Consider the following 17,929-nt stretch of genomic DNA (forward strand, 5'->3'; position numbering starts at 1 on the left):
ATAAACTCAAATGCCTACAAGGGGAAAAAGACATGTAAACAAGTCAGAGTGGACAGACAAGGAGGAACAACAGTCCATGGCCAATCCAAAGGCCAATCCACTTAGCTGTGATTGCTGCTTTATAGGAATATAGGCAATGTTGGCAGGCCCTCCAATTTCAAAAGGAAGTCTGTCATCTGAATTTTTATAATAAATCTCAATATTTAAATACAAATTCAAATGTTTAAAAATATTGCTCAGGTCAAAGAAAATATGCCTGTTTGAGACCTTTACTTTAAAAATTCTACTGGTAAAATGGTGTATTTTGGCTAATATCCGTGCTCAATTACCCACCACAAGAAAATACATAGTATTCTGCAATCAAGCTACTTTCTGAGTTTTTTTGTTTGTTTGGTTTTTTTAACCTAACACTTTCCTGAACAGTCTAAAAGCCTCCATTTATATAGTTACTGCCAAAGTTTCCAACAGTGGGCTTCCTGGAAATACCCTATTCGTATGGTTACTCTTACTACCTGCTCTAGGGTCACTCCCTTCCTAACCCCTATTACCCACTGCTTGTCCTAGAAAGCAGGACCAGGTCAGGCATCCAACAGAAAACAAATCCCACCACTCTTCCCTATCATCAATCCTGCTCTTCCTGAGGGGTTACATTTCCTGAACTTTGTATCAAGCAGTTCAATTAGCCTTGATTTCTCCCTCTTCTTTCCTCCCTCCCTCTTAAATATAGACACATCATATGAGTGTGCACACACTCACACCACACAGGTTTTCTTCTGACTTTCAGTCTTTTGCACAATCACACCTTCACCTCTGTACAACCAGATACACAGAAACAAAGCCAATACTAATGATTTGAAAAGTGGAAAAGTAGTGGTATCCTTTTAAAAGGAAAAATAAAGACCATTTTAAACGGAAATAAGTATCATCAAATTTCTAATACCCTAACCAAGAGCCCATATAGCTATTTTCTTTCAATTTTTGTGGTTTTATAGTTTTACTGTTTTACTAGTGCTAGAATAAAAATATCTTTTATTGCAAATGCATTTCAAATACATTGAGTATTAAAATAGGTTTTTCAGGTAAATAATAAGTGTATTCCAACTTCCAAACAACCAATTTATGAAGAAACTTAAATCTCAATTGTTTTAATTTACAGATTTTCTTTACTAGAAGGATGACAGTGCATCCAATATGCAATTTAAGACATGTTTTCCCAGTTTAGTCTACTGCATTGCTTTACTCTGAATGAAGAATCCAGGGTTCAACTTTCTCCATTTTTCAGTTTAATGCGACAGAAGGTATTTCAGAAATGCAAGACCAACAGACTTTAAATAAGGCCGAATAATCCAGTGAGGTATCACTGCTGGGGTATATTTTATTCAAAATAAGGTTGGAAACAACACTGACTTTAGCTTTGGAACATGTTAAGTTTATGTCCCAACTTACTGCCTGGCTAATTTTAGGGAAGCAACTGAACCTCTCCAATTTTCTACTTATTTATTTTTTACTACTCAGAGCTCTATTTCCATTTACCTTTGAAAACCAACTTACCGAAGATTCACTATCACGAATGAGGAAATCACCTTCATGCCCTCTTTCATTTAATGCCATTTCTGCTTGATGCCTGGTGACCTTCCCATAATACCATGGATTGCCAGCAAATTTTCCAGTGAGTGAAGGCCTAATGTAATCACATTGCGGAGGTGATGGTTCCAAACCTGAGGTTAATGGATTATTCTGCATAATGGTAACATAGTTTTTTGGCACCAGACCAACCATTCCATTGATCTTCCTGCATTTCCACCATTCAGGGTCATTTTCAGGTTTTTCAATAACATCCATTACATCTCCTTTCTCAAAATTAAGTTCTTCATCATTGGACGAACTGAATGGGTAAAGAGCCTGTACCACATGCAACACTTGCCCAGTATTTAGGTTATTGACAACTGCTGCTAATTTCTCTGACAGGGAACCCACATGGTCACCCAAAGGACTGTCGCCTTCCTCAGTTACATAGTTTGAAGGGAACCATCCAACTTGTCCATTGTAGCTACCCCGCCACCACCCATCACTGCATTTCTCCATGACAATAACCTTTGTCCCTTTTATCAATGATAATTCATCTTCTCTCTCTGCCATGTAGTTAAATTTCACATAAGCAGGCATATTGAGGTCATAGAGGCGTTCCCCTGGGTCAACAAAGCTTTCATCAGCAGGAGATGCAGAATCTGGCACACTAGGTTTTCTTTTCACTTTTCCAATGCCTGTTGATATAAAAAAGAGTAATAAGAGATTATAAGACAATGATAACCGAAAAACCCAATTCATTCATTATTAAAAAATATCCTCAACTCTGTAGTTCTTTTAAGCCTTTAAAGTTAGATAACAAATTTCTTTCTTCTTTTTTTCCCCTTTCTTTTACATCTCCATGACTTGTTTATAACTGGAGGTTTGTACCTTTTGACTTCCTTCATAAATTCTCTTTTCATAACCAAACATGTAAATGCAGTTATTGTATGACAGTTTACCTTCTCATCTTTTCTCTCACCAAAGGTGCTGAAATAATTGTGTAACATAATGACAGTTTTCCTGAATTAACAAGAATTCTTCCAAATGTAAATATAGATTATTTCTCTCACATCTACAACATAAGTAATGAAGGCTCCACCAAACCCATATTATTGTTTTATTTTATTAACCTTGATTCTACAATTAGCTGTACTGAAACAGAACAACAAATTACAACTTGATACGCAATATAAAATTGTAGTTATGTCTGGGTACTCCTTCCATTTGCTTTCTTAGTTCCCAGATCCATGTTTCCCTATTTACCTCATTATGTTTATTTTAAAATAATATATTATTTACTTGTTTGTTTCCCTCACACTATTCACAAGTATGCTCCTCAAGGACAGGATTTTTTTTTTTTTTTTTTACTTTTTCACAAATATCACACCAAGAATCGTAGAAAATGTTTAGTACATGGTAGATGCCTAATATGTATTTGTTGAAAGAAGTGGGAAAAGCACCAAAGAATATTATCACCCTAAATATATGCTACATCAACTTTGGTCATGCATTTTCACTGCTGATCATTTCTTACACATAATTTTGTGTTGTGTTTTTACTGACAGAACTGAGGCATTTAAAAAGTTTCTCAAACCTTCTTAGAACTCTTTATTACCCTCTTTTTCTTCATGCAAGTTTTCAACCTCCGATCCTTCTGGGTTCTTAAATACCATTGTTCCTGCTGCTTTTGGGACTCTTGACCATCCTTGCTTTCCTCCTTCTTATTCCCTTCTACTGTCTAAAATCAAACTCAGACCACTTGTATTCCAAAATAAAGTTACTTCAACTCTGCTACTCCTCTTGAACTACACCATTCTTTAAAGGGTGTCTCCCTGGGGTGCCCGGATAGCGCAGTTAGATAAGCGCCACGACTTCGGTTCAGGTCATGATTTCGCCATTCGTGGATTCGAGCCCCATGTCAGGCTCTGTGCTGACAGCTCAGAGCCTAGAACCTGCTTCAGATTCTTTGTCTCCCTCTCTCTCTGCCCCTGCCCCTGCTCGCACTCTGTCTCTCTCTCAAAACAGAAAGAAACATTTAAAAAAACTGTTAAAAAGGTGTTTTTTCCTTCAACTTAAAAAAATTTTTTTAATGTTTATTTTTGAGACAGAGACAGAACACAAGCAGGGGAAGGGCAGAGAGAGGCAGGGAGACACAGAATCCAAAGCAGGCTCCAGACTTTGAGCTGTCAGCACAGGACTGACACGGGGCTTGATCCCAGGAACCATGAGATCATGACCTGAGCTGAAGTCGGATGCTTAACTGACTGAGCCACCCAGGTGCCCCTCCTTCAACTTCTTTACCACTCAAGCACTCATTCCCTAACTCCTTATGATCTGGTCCTTTAATCTTTACCATTCTACAAAATCCACTCATTAAACCATTCTTAGAAAAACTGTGTCATTTCTTTACTGCCAAATCAGTACCTTTTAGAGTCCTCATTCTTTTCAAACTCTTTATGTGGCAACCAAGATCACAGATTACTCTCTCTACTGTTGTCTCTTTTAACTTCCCTAAAAGCCTCCTGCATTCCCTAGTGACTAAATATTCTTGTGTGCATCTGTCTGGGCTCCTCTAAACCTTGTTATAAAATTGCATCATACTTGTTTCTTGAAGACAGAAAACTAGAAAACTAGATCTTAGTACCTTTGTATCTCCAGTGCCCACACTAGTAATAGGAACAAAGTGAATGTTTGCTGAATGAAAAAGTGAATGATTCCTTATAGTTGAAAAGTGTTTCCCAAGATACAGTGCCTGGACTTCCACTCTACTTCAAAGAAATCTTATACTTTCATCTTCCATAACTTCTATATAGAAAGCTCCAAGGTCTCTTTGCAGTTTTAAGCTCTTTCTGGAATTCAAGCACTACAATTCAGACATTGCTATACATCTACCAGATTGTACTCTTAGCACCTCAAGTACAACACTCTTTTCCAAATGAAACTAGCCTCTCCCATAACCATAAATCAACTCCCTCCCTCCCAACTTCCTTACTTGTGGTATTCATGATATCATCCTGAAAAATCCTCACATCAGAGATTTCTGACAGAATAGGGAATTAATTCTAGGGCTCCATCCATCCAAAAAACTAATTAATGAGCTGGCAGATACTGTCAGAATAAACTTTTGCAGCACTCTGGAATCTAGTAAAAAAAAAAAAACTTAGAAAAACCTTACAAAAACTAGGGCAAGGCGTAGTGAAAAAAGCTGCTGCTCTGAAGTAAGAGAATGCTGTGGCATTTCAAATTGCCTGCCCACAATGGCTTTGAGGACAGCAACTGGCACTTCTAATGCCAGAGGGAGCTTATTCTCAAAGAATTGTGATTGTGAGTTTCAACGTGTCTGGCAGCCACGTGAAGGACTGGCACAATGGCTTGCCTTGGTTTCACTGGACCTGGAACATTCCCATTCTTTTACTGAAATCATTTAATTGATGCAGCACGTTGGGGTAAGGGACAACGACCAGGATAAGGAACAGACAGACTGAAGGAAGGAAAAGACAGAACAGCACCTTCAGAGGCCACACACGACAAAGAATACAGAGTTTACAAAAACAGTTTAGGGAAGTCACTAAACAAGCTAACAACAATGCACAATTAGAAGCAACATCAAACCTTAAGAAGGGGGTAGAATCTGATACTAGAAAACTGTCAACCAAGAATTCTATAATTAGCAAAACTGCCCTTTAGAAATGAAGGAGAAATTAAGACACTCCTACATAAACAAAAATTGAAGGAGTTTGTTACACTAGACTTGTGCTACAAGAAATGTTAAATAAAGTCCTCCAGGCTAAAATGAAAAGACACTGAAAAGTAACCTGAAGCCATATGAGGAAATAAAGAACAACAGTAAAGGTAGCTCCATTCATAAATATAAAAGCCAGTAGTATTAGACTTTTGGCTTGTACATCCTTTTTTCCTATATGATTTAAGATACAAATGTAGAAAACAGTAATTTCAAATCTAGGTAAATGGGCACCCAATGTATAAAAATGGAACTACAAAGGAATAGTTTTGCATACCAGCTAAATTTCCATTAATTCAAACTTGACTGCTAAAAAGTTAAGATGTTAATGGTAATCCTCACAGTAATCACTAAGGAAATACTAAAGCATATATAGAAAAGAAATGAGAAGGGAAAATGGTACATCAGGAAAAAAAATCAATTACAAAACAAGACAGTAATACAGGAAATGAGGAGAGAAAAGGCTTAAGACCTGTAGAAAATAAAGAGTAAAACAGCAGAAGGCCTTCCTTATGGGTAATTACTTTAAACATAAATGAATTAAAATACTGGATTAAAGGGACAGACACTGGCAGAACGGATTTAAAAATAAGATCCAACTCTATGCTATCTATAAGCACTCACTTTAGATCCAGAGATACAGACAGGTTGGAAAATGAAAGGATGGAAAAAGATGGTCCATGACAATGATAACCAAAAGAGAGCTGGGGTGGCACAGCTGTCTGTTAGTATCAGACAACACAGACTTCAAGACAAAAGTTGTTACAGAAGATGAAGACAGACATTATATATTGATAAAAGGGTCAATCCATCAAGAAAACATAGTAATTACAAATATTATACACGCCTAACAAGAGAACCCCAAGACATATAAAGCAAAAAATGACAGAATTAAAGAAAGAAACTGACAGTTCTACAATATAGAGACTTTTTAAAAAGCACAAGAATGCAAAAATCATGGCACTAAACCGACTGCATAAAGGACACTTATTTACAATATGAGAGCTGAAACAAAAAAGGCAGAGCATCACCTTGTTCAACCTCAGCTGACAACATGTGCATCAGGCAACTCAAAATTTCTGCCACTCTGCACAAGTCCACAAAGGCATCACAACTATCGATTTGAGGGCTTATAAATAAGTTTTAACAAGGAGCCCAATTCACAAATATGGAATTTGCAAAAACAGGGTTAATCTATACTAGCAAACAATATAGCAGCATATTAACAGAAGTGTACATCATGATAAAGGGTGATTTGTCCCAGGAATGTAAGAGTAGTTCAACATTTGAAAATCAACATTATATACTACATTAATACAACAGAGGGAAAAAACCCACATGATCATCTCAACTGATACAGAAAAAGCAATGGATAAAATCTAACATCCTTTCACGATAAAGAGTATCAGCAAACTAGGAATATAAGGCAATTTCCTCAACATCATAAAGGGCATCTATTTAAAAAAACCTACAGTTAACAACACACTCAATGGTAAAAGACTGAAAGCTAAGATCAAGAACAAGACATGGATGCCCTTTCACCCACCTCTATTCAACACTGTACTAGAAGTGCTAGCCAGGGCGATTAGGCAAGAGAATGAAATAAAAGACATCCAAACCAGAAAGGAAGAAGTAAAATCATCTTTATTTGCAGATGACATAACCATATACAGAGAATATCCTAAAAAAATCCACACACAAAAAATGTTACATTAAACAAATTTAGCAGAGTTGCAAGATACAAAATCAACACACAAAAACCAGTTGTATTTCTGTACAGCAGCAGTGAACAATCTGAAGAGGAAATTGAGGAAACAATTCCATTTATAATAGCATTAAGAATAAAATACATAGGTTAAATTTATTAATCAAGGAGATACAAGACCAGTATACTGAACACTACAAAGTACTGCTGAAAGAAATTAAAGTAGACTAAATAAATGGTAAGACATTCTGTATTATGGACTTGAAGGCTTAATAGTTTTACATGGCAATAACTAACCAAAGTGATCCACAGCTTCCATGTAATTCTTACCAAAGTTCCAATACTTTTTACAGAAATGAAAATGCTGATTCTAAAATTCATATGGAATTGCAAGGGACACCAAATAACCAAAACAATCTTTAAAAATGAAAATAAAACAGAAGGATTCACACTTCCCAATTTCAAAACTTACTACTCAGCCCAAGTATTCAAAACAGTATGGTACTGGCACAAAAGGACAGACATATAGACCAAAAGAATAGAGCTGAGAGTCCTGAGATAAATTCCTACATCTGTGGTCAACTGATTTTCAACAAGGGTGCCACGACCATTTATGGGGGAAAGAATAGTCTCTTTAACAAATGGTACAAGGAGAAACGGATATCTACATGCTAAAGAATGAAGTTAGACTCCTATTTCACAAACAAAAATTAACTCAAAATGGATAAAATACTCAAATATAAGAGTTAAAACTTTAAAATCCTCCAAAGAAAACACAGAGGAAAATCTTCATGACCTGTGTATTAGCAATGAATTCTTAGATTTGACCCAAAAGCATAAGCAATAAAAAATAAATAAATAGGGCACCTGGGTGGCCCAGTTGTTAAGCATCCTACTTTGGCTCAGGTCATGATCTCACAGTTCATGAGTTCGAGTTTCACATCGGGTGAGCATGAGCCCCGCTTTGGGTAAAGCATGAGCCCCAGGTGAGCCCCATTTCTCTCTCTCTCTGCCCCTTGCTCACTTGTGCTCTCTTTCTTAAATAAATAAATAAATATTACAGTCTATATCCAGGACATCTAAAGAACTTAGAACCTAGCAACAAAAAGAACCTATTTCGACAATGGACAAAACACTTGAACAAACATTTCCCCAACAAAGACATACAAATGCCCAAAAAGCACATGAAAAGATGTTCAACATCATTAGTCATTAGGGAAATACAAATCAAAACCAAAATGAAATACCACTTCACACCTATTAGGATAGCTATAACCAAACCAAACCAACAAAAAAGGAAAATAACAAGTGTTGGTGAGGATATGGGAAAACTGGAACCCTTCTTACACTGTTGATCAAAGTGTAAAATGTTACAACTGCTGTGGAAAACAACGTAATGGTTCTTCACAATGTTAAAAACATAATTACCATATGATCCAGTAATTCCACTCCTAGGTACATACTCAAAAGAACTGAAAACAGATATTCCAATACTTGTACGCAAATGTTCATAGCTTCCCTATACACAATAACCAAAAGGTAGAAACAACCCAAGTGTCCATCAACAGATTAATGGATAAACAAAACACAGTACATACCCATTTAATGGAGTATTATTCAGCCACAAAAGGAATGAAGCACTGATATATGCTACAACAGATAAACCTCAAAAACAGAAGGCCAAGTGAAAGAAACTAGACACAAGATAACATATTTTATGATTCCATTTACATGAAATAGCCAGAATGTAAATCCAGATAGACAGCAAGCAGATTATCAATTACCATGGGATAAAGAGATAGGGTAATGGGTAGTGACCGCTTAATGGGAATGGGTTTTTTTTTTTGGGGGGGGGGGTCATAAAAATGGTTTGGAACTAGATATGATGGTTGCACAACACACTTTAAAAAGATTCATTTTGTTATATGATTTATACCTCATACAAATTTTCTTTCTTAAAAAGATTCCTGCATCAAATCCTTATTCCCTTTCTGCCAACACTTTCTATTCCCACTATTTGCACACTATTTCAGGCCCATTTTGTTGTGCTTGAGTCTTCAATACCCTCTAAACTAGTTTTCTTATTAATCCAATCTGTCCCACTTCTACCCATCATCCATATAACTGTAAATATAGTTGCAATCAGATGATATTATTGCTCAAAAGCCAACAGTGGCTCTTCATACCTATCAAATTAAGAGAAGCACTCTTCCTAGAATCTATAGCCCTCTCCAGAATGTCCTCACCCTTCCTTTCTAGGCTTATGGTATAGAGTAATGAAAACAGCATCGACTTTATATGAGCCTTTGGGTTCAAATCCCAGCTATGCCACTTACTGTGGAAACTTGAGCAAATGATTTCATTTTTCTGAGTTTAGAAATGGAGAAAACACTACTTACCATGATAGTAAGAAGTGAATAAGGTAAAGTAAGAGCACAGTACAGATATAAATGTTAAATAAAAGATTCTTCCCATAATGCCGTGCAATTATCCTGTATCTTTCTTCTCTACCCAGTTTTCCCAGCACCATTTGCTAAAGAGACGGTCTTTTTTCCACTGGATCCTCTTTCCTGCTTTGTCAAAGATCAGTTGGCCATTCATTTGTAGGTCCAATTCTGGGTTCTCTATTCTGTTCCACTGGTCTATGTGTCTGTTTTTGTGCCAATACCATACTGTCTTGATGATTACAGCTTTGTGTAGTAAAGGCTAAAGTCTGGGATTGTGATGCTGCTGCTTTGGTTTTCTTTTTCAGTATTACTTTGGCTATTCGGGGTCTTTTGTGGTTCCATATGAATTTTAGGAATGTTTGTTCTAGCTTTGATAAACTATCCTAAATCTTAATAAAAATGGGTCACTTAAGTCCCCTGAATAAATAACATTTCAATCTTCCTTTGCCTTATTTGCTAGTTTCTTCCCAAAACCTTATTAAAACATCTCCCTATCAAAAACATACCTATTCAAGAAGTGCCATTTCAAATTATTTTATTCATTTCCCATGTTATGTTTTCCAACATACTTCATTTCCCACCATCATCCGCCAATGATGTAAGCTCTCCTTTTTAAAGCACCCAGCACCCTGTACTTCTGAGGTACTTGTATGACAGCATACAAGTCTTTTAAGCTCATCTACTAGAGTCATCAGCTTCCGGAAAGGAGCATTCCATGTCTCACTAATCTTCTGCATTTCCTATGCTATTTAGAACTGTGTGCATACCAGATACTCAATAAACGTTTGCTACATTGATTAAAATTGAAGAGTGATATAAATCCAAATTTTAAACTTGAAGCTAAAGGCTAGTTTCAAAATGATTTTTTTTAATTCTGAAAAAGATGTCTAAGACTAAGTATACACTGTCAAAAAAAGAATGAAGAATTTTTGGACAGACTCATGGAAAACACTGAAAACAACCTATTTTAATCTCAGAGGCCAGAAATATTTCAGGGAAAAAAACATAAGCTTCTATTTGTTTTTCTATGCAACACAAAACCCTCTGTCTCTCTTGTGAGCATTTCTTCAACCTCACACTAATGCTACAGGCATATAAGCTCCTCAGTACCCAAAAAAACTCATGCTCTTGAAAGACTCTGAGCCTTTGCCCACAATGTATTTTATTTCAAACACTTGCCACCCTCATTCCTCAAGACTCAAACAAAGTATCTTCTTCTCACTGGAGATTTTCCCTCTCTCCCCAAAACAGAACAGATATATTTCCCCTTTGTGGCATTACTGCTCTTTGTAAATATTTTTACAACAATGTTCAACCCTCTGTACACCCATATTTATTTCTTTGAGATCAAACACCATGTTTTTAATCACCTATTTCCACTGTCTGGCCCATATTAAGTGTTCCATTAATGTCCATCATGGGAATGACTGACAAATGTATGTATAATCGAAAGCTTGCCTTTTCCCCCCTCTGCTTCCAACTCTTTGGGAAGAACCTGTTTATTATTTCCCTCTCTCTCTATTTGCTAAAACATGGTCCTTCCGATTTCTTGTTAACAATGAGAAAATGCATGGAAAAGTACTTTACAAAATTATACAAACGTAAAATATCAGTTTCTCTTAATTTCTCAACTATGTTATAATCAGCAATAATGAGATCATTCCACAATAAGCAAGCTCCCTCAGATCAAGGTATTACCTTTTCTAAATTCTTCTCAACTTCATAGTTAGTCCTCCACAATCCTCCTAATCTTAGTCTCTTTTGTGTCAAATCCTACTAATCCATTGCTTATCTGACTCTAATTCTTCCTCTACTCTTTAGTCATAATGGGTACAACTAGGAAAAGTCTAATGAAACCCTAAATTTAAATTTTAGTCCTGCTATTTACTGGTCAATTTGATCTTGTCAAGTTATTTAATTTTCTTTAAACTCCAGTTTCCTGGTTTGTGAAATGGTGGTGTGTGGTAAATACCTACTGCATAAATTTAGAAAAAAAAATTTTTTTTTAAGTTTATATGTAAAGCACTCAGCACAGTGCATAGCACATAGCAGGCACTCCATTAATCAATAGTAGTTATTACTCCTAGTGCTTCTGGCACTTAATTTTTCAAAAACACTTATATATTTATTATTGCATTTTATAGCTAGACCTGGCCAGAGTTGGAAGGGAATGCTCAGGTCTCAGCACTGAGGATGTGCACAATTCTGAGGCAGTCATTTTTGATGTGGGAAACAAAGGCAGAAGGAAATGGCAGATAAAATTAAATTTCCTTATAACCTGCAGCCTACTGACAAATACTTGAGGCTGGCAGAGTAAAAAAACATTTCTCCAGGAACTCCCTACTATCTTAACGTTAATGCTTTGCTAAAGAGAAGAACAATGCTAGCTTGACAAAAACAAAAAAAACAAAAAAAAAAAAACCCTAGGCCTCCAGTATCCTTTGAGTCTTCTTTAGCAGAAGAAAATCTCTTTGGAAACGCCCTTTTGACTTTACCTCCCCCAACTCCCAAGTATATAACCAGTCACGGTCCCAGGGCAGCTCTTTCTGCCCACAGGTCCAGTCCCCGTGCTTTAACAAGACCACCTTTTTGCACTAAAGACGTCTTCAAGAGTACTTTCTTGGCCATCAGCTCCAAACCCTGCCACCACTCCAAAACGTTATCAATTTTTATCATTAGCTTTTTTAAAAATAAAACCAAAAGTATTAGTATAGCTTCCAATCTTACCCTCACTCTTACCCACTGGTCTTACTTCTTTCCTCCTATAGTACTGTTTCTTGACCAAAACAATGTATTATTAACAAAGTTTTTAAGAATCTAATTTTTAAGAATCTAGTTGAGCATTGTGAATATTCCAGTCACATGACAACTGTCCTTTTCCTAAGGCAAATCTTTGTACCCATAACTACGTTTATGTAACCTGGTTTGCAGATCCTTGATACTGCAATACTGGATGCCAGTATTTGGAAGCATCTAAGTTTTCTCAATACCACAGTTCAAGTATGTATCTATCCAAAGTGGACAACTATGTCACATTTTATTTGGCCAGCACACACACACATGAAGTAGCTATTTGCATCCTTTCACTTGAACTGCAAAGATCTGAATTAATGTTATCATGAACTGCATTGAAATTCTTTAGCACCCACATTATCACAGCAGCTCTCGATGTGTCTTTTACTGATATAAAATCCTGCCAAGCCAGGTTCTCAGCAATCTTTTTAATTCCCTGTAAAATTTTTACATTGGGGAGCCTGGGTGGCTCAGTCAAGTTGGGCATCCAACTTCGGATCATGATCTCACGAGCTTATGGGTTCGAGCCCCGTGTCAGGCTCTGTGTTGACAGCTTAGAGCCTAGAGCTTGCTTCGAATTCTGGGTCTCCGTCTCTCTCTGCCCCTGTCCTGTTCATGCACTGTCTGTCTCTCTCTCTCTCAAAAATAAACATTAAAATCAATTTTAAGTAACTAAAAATTTTAAATTAATTCAAATTAATTAGAATTTTACATTAATGTCTGTCCCAATTCACCTTGTTTATTTCTCAGTTTTTACCTTTCAAACATATATCTGAACCCAATGTATTATTTTTCCAGCATTAGCTCTTCTTTATTTTAAGCATGTCACTTTTCCTCCATCTAAATCACTGACTAAATAAATGTTCAATAAAAGGAAGCCGAAGAAAGTACTACTGATCCTTCTAATTCTTTAAGGAACTATATAGTTCTGTTCTTATGTTCCTACTTCTTCAAAACTAGTTCTCTTTCCCTCATGGATTTTCCCCTGATTTCTATCACACGTAAAACTCATCAGTGGTTTACCAGGATTATAAGACTTTCGGAATTAGAAGGGACTTCCCAGGATCATCTAGTCTTGCCTAACTCTCTCCTTCACAAATAAGGAATAAGAAATCAGGGAAGTTTAGTTATATACCTTCAACCACATGGCTAAGTAAGGGGTACATCTGGGAGCACAACTAGGGAATTCTAAATACATATAAATGGTGTTCTTTTCATTACAAGTTTATCTGACAGAGAGAGAGAAAAAAGTGCATGTGCCCATGAGCAGGGAAGGGACAGAGAGAGACGGAAAGAGAGAAGGAGAGAGAGAGATTGAGAGAGAGAGAGACTGAGAGAGAGACTGAGAGAGAGAGGGAGGGAGAGAGAGGGAGAGAGAGAAAGAATCCCAAGCAGACTCCACACTATCTGTACAAAACCCAACTTGGGGCTCAATCCCATGAACTGTGAGATCATGACCTGAGCTTAAATCAAGAGTCCGATGCTTAACCAACTGAGCTGCCCAAGCACTTTTCCCATTAAAGGTTTTTATTTAAATTTTTGTATTTTTATCTGTTCATTTCACCTATATGAAATAAAATAAATTGTTTTTGATTATTGTTTTACCTAAAATCCTGAGCCCTCTTTTTTTATTCTAGCCACCACACAAAGATACACTGTATCTTCCACTGCAAAGCAAAATAAATTCAAGCTTTGGCTTGCTGCAGGTAATGAGAAAAGGAATACCTTGGTTATAAACCCTGACCCTCAGTCTACAAACATATTTAAGATTATCAACTTTCTAAGACAAAAGAGTAAATGATAATGTTATTATTGAATTGATGGTATATAATGAATCACCATCTTAATGATACAATATATTCTTTTTATACCATTTCTATAGTTGATTTATGGTCAACATCATTTACAACCAAACTGAGACATGAAATCCACTGTATTATCAATATTAAATAACCACTACCATCTACCTCCTCACCATGTAAGTTTCATGAGAGTTAGTATTAGTTTTTCATTCTATAATTTTTATCTGGCTTGCAGTTGGCTCTCAAGAAAAATATATTGATAAATGAATGAATAAATTAATAAGCTTTCTAAAAGGAAAACTAATCCAAACAGTGGATCTAAAAATGTATTAACTTCCCAAAAAGTAAACAAAGGAGATCTATTCCAGAAGGATTCACTTGGCCACCAAAGTTAACTGAAGAAACAAATGAGTCTTAATAGTACAATTACAGTATTCTTTTCAACAAAGTACTTGCTCCTTTTCCATTTTGCCCTTTCCCTGAAATCTCTCAACAGGTTACTCTTTGTTTCCCTAGATTCCTTATGCATAAGAAACTTCTACAACTCCTCTGTTCATTTTTCTAGAAACACCAAGCAAATGTTCAAAGAGATCAAATCAAGTTCACTATCGTAAGATCATAAAAAGGCCATCAGCAAATATACACATTAGGCTCTTATAAGTTAGTATTAGTATTACTTTATAAAATGAACTCAAAAACAATCCCAATAATTCACCATGCTTTTCAGTATTTTCATTTTCTTTGGATGCAGCTGCTCTCCAACTCATTTCAAAATATAAAATCTCACATTTACCAAAATAGCAGCTTCTAGCAATCTTACATTGATTAAATCAAAACATTCCTTTTATTGCTGCTTTATTCAATATTATTTTCTACACTGTTTCTCTAAAATCTAGGTAAAAAGTACTAAAACAATATTATGTTAATTCAAATATTGAGGCTGAAGGAACTTGCTCACCTAATCCGTTCTTTTCTTCACATTTTTAATATGTTTACAATTTAACACTTCAAATGTCTATGCTAAGTTCAAAGTTACCAAATTAAAACTGCAAACTCATTTATATCCTTTTCCTACTTATTATTTAAACATTGGAACTAAAGCATTTTAAAACTATTTTACTTATCAAGTCAAAACTAATATTTTATGACGTATCACCATTTAGCTTATGTATCATAGACAATACAAAGCACCAGCCTATTATATAAATGCACCTGGTTCTCTCCATACAGTTTTTCTTTAAATTCACTAAAGTGAAATATCTAACTCAAAAACTACAAGAAAAGTATGGATTTAATAAACAGATGAACTTACTGAAAAAATCTTTAAAGACGTTTAACCAATCCATTTTGAATAAAAATCCCGTGTTCTCTTTTGTCAGTCTGTTAACACAGCTCAGGATAATTTCAGTGAGCTTCCTGGTCTGTTCTGCAACACTGAAACTCCCCACACCCAATCCATGTGACTTGGCCCACACCCAGGGAATAGAAAGCCTTTCTGAGGCTTCTCTCCTTCCAAAACTCTTTCCCCTCTAAACTAAAACAGAACCTGTAAAACAAGTATATCATCATGGCCACAAATGTTACCTTATTATTCAGCCTTATTTTGGAAGAAGCTTTAAAGCATGTATTTTCAGTAGTTGAAAATATATTCATGCATTCACGCTTTCCTTTGTTTTCTCCTTTTCTTTCTTAACTTTCAAACAAAGTCTCCACCAGCATAATCATTGTCAAACAAAACCATTAACTACATGGGACATTTAAGTTACCAAAAAGGGGGTTAGAAATACAAAGAGAAGGCAATCTGATACAAAAGGTGGATATACATCATTATATAGGAGAACTAAAAATCATTACAATAAAACAAATGCTTTCAAGTACCCTGCAATATAGGCAGCAATAAATGTAATATAGTAATAAAGTTAACAGAGATATCCTAGAACTTAAAGTCTTGCCAAAATTATCTTAATAATATCAGAAAATAGTATACAAGGTTTCCCAGGAGTGTTAACAAATAATAAACATTCTATCTAGTTAGGCTTTTTATATACATATATAAAATTGTTTTTTTTTTTTTTTTGATGTCTATTTATTGAGAGAGAGAGAACATGAGCAGGGAAGGGGCAGAGAGAGAGGAAGAGAGAGAATCCCATGCAAGCTCCACACTGTCAGCACAGAGCCCCATGTAGGACTGGAACTCATGAAACAGGAGATCATGATCTGAACTGAAATCAAGAATCGGACACTCAACAGACTGAGCCACCCAGGTGCCCCTATCTAGTTGGGCTTTATAAATTTATATAAAATAGTATCTAAAAGTGGGATATTTTTCTTCTCTGCTCTATGATATTAAGGTTTTTCGCAATCTTTTGTTTACACATTTGCTCTAGTCCCAGGATACCAGTATCCTTTCAAAAGGAACAAAAAAGTCTATCTAGGTGTAGCCCTAGTCCTTTCTGTGTCTTCATCACTATGAGGCATACTTTCTTGATAGAAGTTACCTTAATTTTCCCCAATACTTCTGATCTACATGCTTTAAGTAAGTGTCCAATATTTACAAAATCAGAAGTATTCCTGATTCTAACTCTGGTATCTTCAGCTAGTCAAGGAAAGTCTTCTGATTTGTCTTCCACTTAAAAAACGAATACTAAAAACTAATAAGGGTGCCTGGGTGGCTCAGTCAGTTGAGTGTCCGACTCTTGATTTCTGCTCAAGTCATGATCTCATGGTTCCTGAGTTCCAGCCCCACATGGGGCTCTGCGCATGGGATCAAGCCCTGTACTGGGCTCTGCACAGAGTGTGGAGCCTGCTTGAGACTGACTCCCCCCGCCCCTCTCTCTCACTCCCCGCCCCTGCTTGTGCTCTCTAAAATTAAAAAAAAAAACCTTAATTAAAAAAAAAACTAATAATAATGGTCTCATTTGTAAAACCTTAAAATCATAATAAAAGGTAACCTCAGATACACAGTTAAAAGTTACAGTGAAAATTCAGATTAATAACTCGTTATTAAACTACCTTTAGAATACTGGAAATGTTATTATCACACAAACCAATATTCTAACATTTTATATTTACTTTGAGTTATACTATATTTTAGTTTTTGCTATTTGTCTTCTATTGCTGATAACTGAAAGAACACTCTAGTCTAGAATAACAATGTTTAACAAGAAATAAAATACAAAGCAGTTAGTCAATAATATTTCATATTTGTTAATCATGCCACATTATTCCCAAAGTATCTCTGCAAGGAAAAATTTTACTTTCTCTTCTACATATAGACAAAGAACCACTAAGTAACAGCATGTTTGCCTGAATACCAAAAATGAAATTCTGTCCCTCCCAATTCCTTCCTGTCAGCCAAGGAGAGTTTAAATTAAAAGAAAAAAGAGGCCAGTCCTCATCTGTGCATATTTCCTTCCTATCAGCTCAGCCAAGCCCAGTGTGAAATGGGTTCCATTATCTCTGGTCCTAATGGAGGGCTAGTAAAAACAAACTACAGTTAGAGGCAAAAAAGAAAAACAAAATAGGAAAGACATCAGTTTGGTATATGCTAATCTACAGTAATGATTCACAAATTAAAACTCTCATCAAATGGAAGAATAAAATGATGGTTTGTTTTTGAGAGCAAAATTTGAAATGTAAGCTATTAAAGGTTAAAATACAGCAATATGCCAAGTTAAATAAGTTGCCTTAACGCCATGGAAGCAATTCTAAATCTCCCTCATTTATCCTTGTCTCACTTAAATGCAGAATCTACCTACACTCCAACAGGCACTCATGGTTCAAGGAGTACAGGCTAGAAGTCAGTTCTGCTATTTAGCACCACTCTGGTTTGGCCCTTGAACATCAGCTAGATTTATAGAAAATACCCACT

The 17,929-nt window shown here is 35.9% G+C and overlaps 1 protein-coding gene across 5 annotated transcripts in view; it reads right to left on the reverse strand.

The window, feature by feature from the left end:
- NCK1 (NCK adaptor protein 1) overlaps positions 1-17,929 on the reverse strand; it is an 81,657-nt gene that overhangs the window by 1,361 nt on the left and 62,367 nt on the right. For 4 of the 5 annotated variants that reach the window (XM_027061782.2, XM_027061781.2, XM_027061783.2 and 1 more), the window contains exon 3: positions 1,552-2,264. In XM_027061782.2, the coding sequence (XP_026917583.1) occupies positions 1,552-2,264 (713 nt within the window). Of the gene's footprint in view, positions 1-1,551; positions 2,265-15,370; positions 16,858-17,929 lie in introns of those variants that run through there. The other variant, XM_015074257.3, reaches the window with a different exon arrangement.

Source organism: Acinonyx jubatus, chromosome C2 (genome assembly GCF_027475565.1).
Source record: "Acinonyx jubatus isolate Ajub_Pintada_27869175 chromosome C2, VMU_Ajub_asm_v1.0, whole genome shotgun sequence".
Taxonomy (NCBI): Eukaryota; Metazoa; Chordata; class Mammalia; order Carnivora; family Felidae; genus Acinonyx; species Acinonyx jubatus.